Consider the following 12066-nt stretch of genomic DNA (forward strand, 5'->3'; position numbering starts at 1 on the left):
TACATTTAAAGTATGAACTTACACTGTTTTCCTTCTGCGGATTTTTACGTTTAAATGTTTCCTTTTTCCCCAAAGTGTAAAAATATGTGGGGTGCCAGTCAAAGGGCTAGTTTGATATATTGGTGTCAGTGCTGAGAAAGTGAGTAACTCGGATGACTGGGGAACAAATAAATCCTTTATAAGTCAAGTGGTTTCCACTTCTTAGCTTTTAAAAAACTGAAGGAGAACCTCATTGAGTTATAGCTAATAGATAATTAAAAATCATTTGTGAAAATAACACAACACTGTAAATCAACTGTACTCCAATATAAAATGAAAATTTTTTTAAAAATCATTTTTTATGAGATCACTATGTGATACTTGATCTGTAACTCTGAATAGTGTTTAAAGACTATAGTAACAAAGCTGTAACAAAACACCTTTCATTGCCTACTACGCATTTACAAGATTTCTCCTTGCTTCCCATCTTTAAAAAAAAAAAAAGCTGAATCCTGTCTGACTTTAGCAATAGGTAAAGTAATATTTATTGATGGATACATGAACCACTTGAAAAAGGTCCCATCTTTCTCATTAAGAGATGAATTTCAAAAAAAAAATAATCTGACTTTTCACTTTTAATAATCAAATTCTATAATATTCATCTTTTTTGATAAATTATATACAATGAATCATTCTAACTATAATTAACTTAATCCAGAGAAAAGTATTTTAATATACTTTTGGTTGGTTACAAGAAATGTTTTTAAAGGTTTCAATCCATACACATTTTTGACTGGTTAATTGAAAGACTTTAAAATTATATTCAGATAAAATGTGGGAGTTGACATATGAATGAAAACAAAATTTTAGAGAGAAAAGGGATTCATGTGAAATTTCTACCTGTTAAAAAGGACTGTGGTCATGTATTTCTTTTTTATTTTGGCCTTACCACGTGGCATGTGCGATCTTAGTTCCCCGACCAGGGATCGAACAGTGCCCCCTGCAGTAGGAGGGCAGAGTCTTAACCACTGGACCACCAGGGAAGTCCCATGTGGTCATGTATTGCTTAAGTCAGTATTGGTGAGCATAAAATCACTATGGTATTTAGATTCCACTGATTATATTTAAAAGAGAGATGTAATAGTTTTATTTTTAAATGTCTATAATTACAGTATGCCAGAAGTTAAATCCTTTGGAATTATAAAACTTATGAGGAAACATTTTAGATATCAGCTTAAAGTGTCCGAAGAGGTAGAGAGTTATTTCTTAAAAAATACGTAGGTGGCATTGGATCAAAAGAGTTTGAGGGTCACTGTGTAGCAACTGAGGAGTCTCCTGAGGTGTTCTGATGTGACATCAAATGCTCTGGATATTTTATCCATTTAATAGTGCTGTGGCACTGCAATTTGCTAATTTTTTCTCAGTTATTTAAAAATAATCTTCACTGAACCAAGTGGTTAAATACAATCAGGTGAAATGACAGCTGCACAACTTTGAGTCTCAGGGAAATATATATACGAGTGACGTCAAATGAAAGGTGACACAGCACCGAGAACATTTTCTCGGAGAAACATTTTAAGGTTTCTTTCTGCATCTTTTCATTAATCATGGAATCCATTTTTTCTCTGCTTTTCCTATAACATTCTCCTTATTGTTCATTCTTTCCTTCCATCTGCCTTCTCTTTAGAAGAAAGCATAATTAAACCAATTGAAAAACTATCATGCAATGAAAGTTTTCCTGAAAAATTACAGGACTCACAAGGTAATTTCTGGGCCTTGTAGATGAGTACAGTTTGTTCTTTGCTCCTGTCCAATCTTCTTCTCAACATCTACCCCAAATCTTGTCATAAAAGGCCACTACAAAGGCCAAGGTCACCTGCTTTTAGGGGTCAAATCAGGACTAGAAGAGACAGAAGCATCCACACCATCAAGAACCTCTGTCTTCGGTAGTTGGAATTCTAAGAGTAATTAGCTCTCAAAAAGCTCTATGCTTGTCTTCTTAAATTAATTTTGACAAGTTAAAGAAATCAAGCAAATCTACTAAAAATAATTAAAAGAATATTTTCTAATTTTGTAATCAATATTCCTGGAAAACTTTTTTCAAGTTCTGAGACTCTTTTCTGAGCATGAACCATCACTTAAAAGAAAAAGTTAACCAAGTTCATAGAGATGATGCATTTCCTAGAATTCTGCTGTCAGTGGTTTAAACAGTGTAAACTATTGGCTCCACCCTAAAAATGTGCAGCTCACAAGGTACTTCAAATGAAAAGCCAAAATAATTTAAGAAGACTTAATTTTCTATGCATTTTCCCTTAGCAACTGCTCCCTCCGATAGGAAGAAGCATCCCGGAACCGATCTGTGCATGGGTTTTAGAGCCTGACGTGTCCCTGTTCAGTCACTCACTAGCCTTGTAATCTTGGACAAGTTACTTGGGTCCTCTAAGTCGGTTTCCCTGCCTGTAAGACAGAGGAAATAATACTGACCGAGGCATTACTATACAACCATCCGTAGGCTTTTTGTCACACAATAAGCATTTAATACGTGTTTGTTCTGATAATGGGGATGAGGGTGGGAGAGACCTTTTTTATTTTGGCCACGCCACGTGGCACGTGGGATCTTAGTTCCCTGACCAGGGATCGAACCCGCGCCCCCTGCATTGCAAGTGCAGAGTCTTAACCACTGGATCGCCATGGATGTCCCGGGAGATACGTTCTCAGGCTGCTACTGAATGGGATTACTGCCTTGAACTTCCCTTTCAAAAAGTCTTTTGAAGTAAAGGGCTGATTCGTGAATTAGAACGAGTACCTCAAGGCGAAAACAAAGGACAAATGAGGCAGCAATGCCTACGCAAAATTCAGCAGTGTTAAAAATCGTATCAACTGGTAACGTGTTTACTGGGTAACATCCTTTAGGGTCTGATAAATAATATTTTGCCGTTTGACATTTGTTGGTTCAGGAGCAAACACTTATTGAGCGCCTGCTATGCACAGCACCGTGACAGACGTCAGGGACACAGGAAGGCAGAGTCCAGCCTTGTGGTCAAATGACACCATGTGAAAATAAGCTTCAGTCGTAGGTGCCAGATGAACGGTTCTTTGAAGCCACCAAGGCGGTCAGAGCCCTGATTCACCTTCCCACTGACAAATCTGTCCCTTTTCTGCTGTAGCCAGGCTCCTTAAAAGAGAAGTTACATTCATTTTCCCTCTGATTCCCACCTTACCCCTCAGCTCACCGCAGCCTGTCCTCCGCTTGCCTCGGGCCGCTGAAACAGCTCCTGCCGCGGCCTGTCCTGCTAGCAGCCAAATCCCAGGGCGGCGCCAACCCCACCAGACCTCTGCCTCGTTCGCTACTCCTTCCTCATCACACACTGTCTTCTCTGGAGCTCCCAGACCCTATTTTCCTACCGTCTACCTCTCCACTCTCTCCCCGCAGGGGCCTTTTCTCCCCCCGCCCCTTAGTGCTCTGTTCCCTGGGTTCTGTTCTACTCTGGGTCTTTGCACATCCCACAGTCCCTCTGAGCTGGCTCCTCCAAGCCCATGGCGCCCTCACCGCCATGCCCCGATCATTCCAGATCTCCAGGCCTGCTGGACCTCTGTGGCTTGAATCTCCCATGGGCACCAGGTCTTTACCCCACAGCTGATTCTTCCCCTGTATCCTGTTCTCAGTCAGCTACGCTACAGACTTCAGGGTTTATGTTACTCTCTTTCCCACCCCTCCCACCCCATACACCTGCTACTTCCCTCCTCCATCCCTCCATGACCGTCTAAGTTCAGACTCTCTTACTTTCTCTCTCATTTCCGCTACAGCAGTGCCCTCCTGACTGGTCTCCTGCCTTTACGTTTCCCCCCACATTGATCATTCACTAATAGCCACGAGGACGGTGACAGCTGACACGCGTTGGACAGCAGAGCCTATGCTAAGTGCTTTGCATTCATCTCATTCAATCCCTACAGCAAAACCCCTAAGAGAACAGGTGCACTTATCAGGGTGATTTTACAAGACGGAGAAGCGCTCAGAGAGCACCGCGGGGATGGGGGCTTCCGGGCAGGAACTGTACTTTCAGGTTAAGAAGTGGAGCCATAAAAACCTGGGTACACACTCAGGGGGACCCCTTGGGCTCACACTCTAACTAACTGTGAGAAGTCAGCCGGGTCAGGTGTGGAGAGTAACATGCATCTAAGAGGGCTGTTATACGGACCGAATGGGAACGTCTGTAAAACCGTAGCGCCGCGCACAAAATAGAGACGATGCCCCCAAAACAGAATTTAGAATTAGTAGTGGCTGTAATCAAAGTTACTCTCCGGTGCTTTAAAATATTAACCTTCTGACTCTGAAACTTTATGATACGTCACTAGGAAATCTGGGAAGTTATGCTACTTACAATCAGTCAGGATATATTCCTTCCTTTCTCAAAAAAGAAGTGGGGTCAGCTGGCCAGAGGATACACTTAGCACCACTCGGTGCGACAGCTTCAGGTAAGAACAACTGCAGATACAGTTTTTGAGAATTCTGATCAGAAAGGAGCTTTATAAAGTTTATAGTCACCTTTCCTGAGTGAAGACTTGTAAATTAGTCTCAGCTATTAACTAAAGTTCTAACTGTTTTTGGCAAAATGTCCCATTTTTCTCCGAAAGATGTGGTTTGAGAGTCTAATAAGAGGAGCTACCTCTGTCTGATTCAGTGGTTTTCCTCGGTCAGACACACAGACTGTGCCACTGAACCCTCCCAATGACCCGATGAGGTAGATCTTTTACAGATGAGGAAACTGACATTGAGTAACTTACCTAGGGTCACACAGCTTGTAAACAGTGGAGCTGTCTAATTCCGAGGAGCGTGCTATGCCACGCGAGGGGATGTGCCAGGATGCACTTTTCAGAGCTTCCCGCCTGGTACCTGGCACCGAGCGGAAGGCGCAAGAGAGGCTGAGACTCTGTTAGGTATCAGTTAATGGGTGGCCCTTCTGCACTTCCATCTTAGGGTTTAGAACTAGGCTGCGGCAGAACTTTAGACTGGCTTTTGCTCTGTGATGTATTAGGTGGTGAAGTTTTATTCCCCACCCTCCGACGCTATGACTAATTAGGTCACCTGCTCTGCAGTGGCGTGGCGTGTGACAGCCACATTCAGGGGGACGCCCTTGAAACTGAGGTGAGGATTCTGTACTTGAGTTGAACAGATCTGGCTATGAATGTTCTCTAAATTATTTCAGTCTGAAATAGATACCCTTCTTAAAGGACCTAAAATAAACACTGAGGCAGATAATTACAAGTTTGATAAGACATCTAGTTACAGTTTAATTTAAAAGTTGACTTCAAAAGTCTTCCCCCAGTCTGTCCCAGCCAGGATCTTATATTATAGAACTCCAGATTAGAGGTGCCAGTCTTTAAAGGTCATGCTCTTGGAGCTAAAATTGTAAAAAGCACCGGACTTCCGGAATTTTTTATTTCTTACCATGGTAGAACTGCTTAAGCAGTACTCAGTTACCTTATCTGCGAAAAGAACTGCTTCATTATCTCTCTGCTGAAACAAAATATATAAATAAACATTTTATATACAGCAATAATTTTTATAAAGCCTCAAATACTTTAGGGCAGCCTTACCATGAGTCATTAGCCATGGCTTGGTAGCAATTTTTCATATGAAGGCAGAAAATCATAACGTCTCAAATTATTTTGAGTACCTGCTCTTAGAAAGTGAAAGTGGGTATTTTTGAACATATTTTTATAAGGGATTGGAGGCCTTTATATATTAATTATTCTGTCAGATTAGCATGCATGTTCCTGTTTTCATTTTTTTAAGTGAAATGCTTTCTCATAACTTTTCATCTCTTCATTTTACTCTGCTTATCAGATTTTCCTACAGATCGTGATAGGAGGAAAGGTTTAAAAAAAAAAAGAAGTAAATATTAATCATTCTCAAGTGGTCAATGCAAATCCTTAGGAAAACACTGTTCTGTAAGAGGTGTGTCTTCCAGCCCTCCCACTGGTGTGACAGTTTCCCACAAGAGAATAAAACCAGGTCATTACCGTATTTACTCGACTATTTCCCCTTCTCTCAGCCTCCCTCTCTGCTCTCCTTCCTCACCCTCAAGTCTGGAGAAGAAAAATCACATAATTTCTTCCTCCCTCCCCACGTCATCTCTCAACCCAAACCTCCTCACACCTCCTTGTCCCCTGCTCTGACAGTAACAAGGCCTTAGAGGAGTGACTTCTTTCAGACACAGCTGCCCTCTAGAAGCACGGGGCCCTGTTCTACGTGATTTATATGCATCAACTCACTGAACTCTCTCCCAGTGGCTCTAAGACAGAAGGGACCATCATTATCTCCATGTTACAGACGTGTTCTATCTTGATAAAAGTTATATAGCAGTGGCATGGATTACATTCTTAACTAGAGGCAAAACACCTTTTCCTTCAGCAAACAATTCCTAGAAGAAGTTAAATGCCCTTGATAGGACACATGCAGGTTTTTAAAATAAATGCACAGCAAGTGTTAGAAGGCTGCCAGCTCCGTTCTGGGGAGTGGTGAGGTGTGGGCACAGCCAGCTGCTGAACAAAGCATTTCTTTGCCCCACACGAGACCTGGGCTCCTTTGTCAGCTACTAAGTTCTTCAGCAAGGGTGCTGGAGTCCTAAAACTCTGTTATTTCTCAGAAAGGAATCCTAAATGTCAACACTACCGCCTCACTGGCAAAATGATTCCCTTTTCAAAGAACGTCTTACAGATGTTGGCCTGGACACAGTTTCCTTCAAACGCATTTAGGACTTGACTTAGGCTATGTCATCATCTGGGAAAAAAGCTTCTCTGGACGTTACTCCCCAGATGCCTCACCTCTCGCCCACTGTTAGCTTAAGAATGGGTTCTCCCTTCCCCCTTCTCCCAGTCACGGGGACTTGCTGTCTCCTCCCTCCTGCCCTCCCCTCCCACGCGCTCTCCTCTGCCCATGGTACCCTTCTGATGTGAGCACACTAGTTTATCAGACTGATGCTGGTCTATATTCCAGTGGGTTATGACTAAAGGGCTATTCCTAGAGAATATGGTGCACTTAACTGGCCCTTCTAGACACTGTCCCTGTCTTTGTTAAGGAGCTTTTTGTTGGCTTTGAGAACTTTAAACCCAGTAAGGGTGGGATGAAATGACCTGTCAAACCAAGGAAGAACTCTTGGCCTCCTTGTCCCAACTGAACCACAGGGCAGTTGGGGTGACTGTCACCAGGGCAGGTCCTCACGTAAGGCTTTGTTCCCTTTAAGCTGAGGCTAGCAACACATCAGGACCCACATGCTCTCATAAGTTCCTCCTATACTTCCAATTCTACAGTAAAAACAGAAGAAAACACTGGGAAAACCATGCAAATAAATACAGTATAGCTAGTGTTAGGTGTACAGAATGGTTAGAGAGTCATTTCAAAGTTGACTCCTACAGAGTATAATCCAAGAATGACAGCTACCACATAGTGTGAAAAGATATTTAAATCCCAAAAAGGAAGAGGGAACATCAGAGAGAATAGCTCTGATACCTATAGCTCCCGGTTTGAAGTGAGGAAGGGATGAAGGAGGGACTGAGGATATTAAAGTTTTCTCTGAAATGACTGACTGCTTTGTCATTTGACACGTTCAAGCAATCTGAGCGTATAAACTGCTCAGGTAACAAATGTCTAACACATTAAAATTTTCACAAAATTTTCATCAGCCAATACATGTATGAATAAAACACACCTTGTGATGAAAGGTTTGGGATCCTAAGAGTGGCTCACTTTTCAAAGGGATTCTGTTATCATCCATCGATTTCCCAATAAAACATGAAGTTTCTTGACTCCAAGACAACCACATTTTCATGTTTAAAGAGAAACCTGCTAAGTGACCCCATCTGTGTGGCTCCACGAAGCCAGAGCTTTACAGGATTCACAATTCTGAATACATTTTCTGTAGTGATCCTGTGTGCAGATATTATTTAGCTGTAACCACAGTGTGATTTTAAACAGTCACTGACACTGTGGGTTCTGCCCACTGCACTTAAACCAAAGAGTTGTTCTTGGTCATCCAAGTTGGTACTGCCTATCAAAATATGATGGGTGCTTCAGTGAGCCCAAATAAGAAACAGTAGCAGTGTCAGAACTATAAACCAGAAGTTATGGCTCTTAAGCTGCTGAAAACGCTAACTGCTGTCAGCATAATACTACAATAGAATTTTTGGCTTATATATATATATATTTTTTAAAAACCTTAGAGACCACTGAATTAATCTTTTAAAGACAAATTCAGATTTTCAGACTTCCCTGGTGGCACAGTGGTTAAGAATCCGCCTGCCAATGCAGGGGACATGGGTTCGAGCCCTGGTCTGGGAAGATCCCACATGCCGCGGAGCAACTAAGCCCGTGCGCCACAACCGCTGAGCCTGTGCTCTAGAGCCCGCGAGCCACAGCTACTGAGCCCACGTGCCGCCACTGCTGAAGCCCGCACGCCTAGAGCCCGTGCTCCACAACAAGAGAAGCCACTGCAGTGAGAAGCCCAAGCACCGCAACGAAGAGTAGCCCCCGCTCGCTGCAACTAGAGAAAGCCCACGCACAGCAACAAAGACCCAACTCAGCCAAAAATAATTTTTTTTAAAAAAGATAAATTCAGATTTTCCCCCATAAAATGAACTGCTTTATTTTGAAGTTAATAATCATCTGAAAAGAATTCTAATTTCTGATTCTGCTTTCTTTCAGAATATCCCTGGAACACAAAAACTGGTCGGGGGCAGTTTTCAGGACCTACTTATAATCCTACAGCCAAGAATCTAAATATTGTGAACCGCGCACAGCCAGTCCCCTCCGTGCACGGGAGGACAGACTGGGTGGCCAAGTACGGAGGCCACCGATAGGAGTCTGGTGTGAAGTCCCACAGCATCGCTCCACAGAGCCTGTGCAAGTCCCCTGACCCCAGGAAATGTCTACAGATGTCTATTTCTACTGAGTTCTGGGAGAAATATGTAATAGTGGGTACTTTGAAGAGCAAAACTCACCTCCTGTTTTCTTTCTTTCCTAGAAATGAAATGCGTTTTCTTAGCATCATTGCCCACAGTGCTGATATTATGGGTAGGACTTTACAAAGTACTGAATAAACTATTTGCCAAAGTGTCAAGTATTTGATATACAAATTTATAGATACTAAGTACAATAAGAAGCTTTTTTAAAAAATGCCTCCAGAAATAAGTGTTTAGAGTGTTTTATATTTGCCCAAACTATTTAATATTTCATTGTCTGGCCTCAGAGGTTTGTTTTGTTTGGCGTTTTTATAGCAATTACATAGATGTCTGTGGACTGTCAGTTACGGTTCTTATCTGGCCAAGGTTCTACTCTACCATTTTGGCAATGGCAGAAAGATGGTAATTTATCGTTTTTCTACTTTGGAATTACGGAAGCAATGATAGTTCTAATCTAAAGCAGGACATCTTTCTTAGAAATAAATATTTCTTTATCACAGAGATGTCAAAATCACACCACCTGATTTTAGTGAAGAAAGAGTCGACTGTTTGATTTTGATCAATACAACTGCTCTGAATCCGTGGTGACTGTCAAACCCAATGGCTTCATGACTTCCAAATTAACCAAGTCACGGTTCTGTCATCTTCACACCAAGTGTGCTCATCGGACTTTCAAATCCCACGGTTTCCGTGTTCCCACGAGGCACAAAGATGAAGGGTACCAGCTCGTTCCCCAAAGCAAACTCTTGCTGTTGCTGAAGACAGACCACTGACTCAGCTCTGACCTTGACCCTTGCTCTGAAGAGCAAATGCATTCAGTTGCTATCGCAGTGATTTCACTTACTACATATTTTCTTAGTTTTATTTCTAACTTGGTAGTTAAAATAGACATTTTTGAACTTAGGACTGCTGTATTCAAGCCTGTCATTTTATGGACTAGATAGTCTTTTTAAAGAATAATGTTATCAAACTGCTTATTTTTTATGTATTTCATGACTTTGTAACAAATGCTAATGTAACTGGTATCATCTTGTGGACATTATACAAAGGCATAGGAAGAACGTGGTATATTTGTACAGAAGATTCAGCTTACCTTCTTGAAAAATGTTAAAATCTAAAGAGTAATTTATGTTAGTGGTAATGGTTATATATATATTTGTACAGTTTTAATTAATGTCTCAAAGTAAAACTATACTTTTGTGTTGCTGGGAAACTTTTAAACTCCGAATAGATATTAAAATTAATATGGTTAACTAGTGTGTTTTGCTTACATTGTTAAACTTTATACTTATACTCTGAGGCCTTTTTTGGTTGTTGATTAGTCGTTTTTTTTTTTCTTAGCAGTTTTAAGTTTACGGAAAATTTGATTGGAAAGTACAGAGTTTCCACGTACTCCCTGATCTCCCCCCTCCTCAATTTTCCCCATTATAACTATCTTGCATCAGTGTGGTACATTTGTCACAACTGATGAACCAATATTGATTGTTATTAATTAAAGTCCATGGATTACATGAGGGTTCACGCTCTGTGGTGTACATTCTGTGGGTTTTGACAGCATGTATAATGACATGTATCCACCAATACAGTATCATACAAAATAGTTTCACTGCCCTAAAGATCCTCTGTGCTCTACCCATTCATCCCTCCCTCCCTCCCCGCAAACCTCTGGCAACCACTGATCTTTTTTTTTTTTAATCATCTCCATAGTTTTTCCTTTTCCACAATGTCATATAGTTGGAATTACGAAGTATATAGCCTTTTCACTTTGGCTTCTTTCACTCAGTAATGTGCATTTAAAATTCCTCCCTGGGGCTTCCCTGGGGGCGCAGTGGTTGAGAATCTGCCTGCTAATGCAGGGGACACGGGTTCGAGCCCTGGTCTGGGAGGATCCCATATGCCGCGGAGCAACTGGGCCCGTGAGCCACAACTACTGAGCCTGTGCGTCTGGAGCCTGTGCTCTGCAACAAGAGAGGCCGCGACGGAGAGAGGCCTGCGCACCGCGATGAAGAGTGGCCCCCGCTTGCCACAATTAGAGAAAGCCCTCGCACAGAAACGAAGACCCAACACAGCAAAAATAAATTAATTAATTAATAAACTCCTACCCCCAACATCTTCTTAAAAAAATAAAAATAAATAAATAAATAAAATTCCTCCCTGTCTTGTCTTGGCTTGATAGCTCATTTCTGTTTATCACTGAAGAGTATTCCGTTGTCTATATGTATCCCAGTTTATTTATCCATCCACCAACTGAAGGACATTTTTGGTTGTTTCCAAGTACGGGCAATTATGAAGAAAGCTGCTATAAACATTCACGTACATGATTTTGTGTGGACATCAGTTTTCACTTCACTTGATTAATTGCTGGATCCTATGGGAGGAGTAGGTTTTGTAAGAAAGCACCACACTGCCTTCCAAAGTGGCTGCGCCATTTCGCATCCCCGCCAGCAATGGATGAGAGTTCCGGTTGCTCCACATCCTCACCAGCATGTGGTGTCGTCAGTGTTCTGGATTTTGGCTGTTCTAGTGTGTAGTAGTATCTTGTTATTTTAATTTGCAATTCCCTAATGACATAGGATGTGAAGCATCTATTCACATGCTTATCTGCCATCTGTATATCTCCTTGCTGTCTATTCAGATCTTTTGCCCATTTTAAAATTAGTTTGTTTCCTTATTGTTGAATTTAAACAGCTCCTTGTATATTCTGAATAACAGACCTTTATCAGTTGTCTTTTGCAAATCTTACCTCCAGTCCGTGACTTGTCTTTTCATTCTCTTAAGGTCTTCTGCATAGCAAAAGTTTTTAATTTAAATGAAGTCCAGCTTACCAACGTTTTATTTCATGGGTCATGCTTCTGGGGTTGTATCTAAAAAGCCATCACCAAACCCAAGGTCACCTATGATTTTCTCCTATATTCTAGGAGCTTTACAGTTTTGCATTCTACATTTAGATCTATGATCCATTTTGAGTCCATTTTTCTGAAAGGTATATCATCTGTTACAGATTCTTTTTCATGTTGATGTCTATTGCCCAGCGTCGTTTGTTGAAAAGACCGTTTTCTCCACTGAACTGCCTTTGCTACTTTGTCAAGCATCAGTTGACTGTATTTGTGTGCATCTATTTCTGGG

At 41.5% G+C, this 12066-nt stretch overlaps 1 protein-coding gene across 2 annotated transcripts in view; it reads left to right on the plus strand.

The window, feature by feature from the left end:
• MAK (male germ cell associated kinase) overlaps positions 1–10191 on the plus strand; it is a 49824-nt gene extending 39633 nt beyond the window's left edge. The window contains exons 14-16 of one of the 2 annotated variants that reach the window (XM_067006776.1): positions 1667–1741; positions 4336–4455; positions 8684–8973. In XM_067006776.1, the coding sequence (XP_066862877.1) occupies positions 1667–1741; positions 4336–4455; positions 8684–8838 (350 nt within the window). In that variant the 3' untranslated portion in view covers positions 8839–8973. Of the gene's footprint in view, positions 1–1666; positions 1742–4335; positions 4456–8683 lie in introns of both variants that reach the window. The other variant, XM_067006777.1, reaches the window with a different exon arrangement.
• The last annotated feature ends 1875 nt before the right edge of the window (positions 10192–12066 follow it).

This window comes from Kogia breviceps, chromosome 10 (assembly GCF_026419965.1).
Source record: "Kogia breviceps isolate mKogBre1 chromosome 10, mKogBre1 haplotype 1, whole genome shotgun sequence".
In the NCBI taxonomy this organism is placed as follows: Eukaryota; Metazoa; Chordata; class Mammalia; order Artiodactyla; family Physeteridae; genus Kogia; species Kogia breviceps.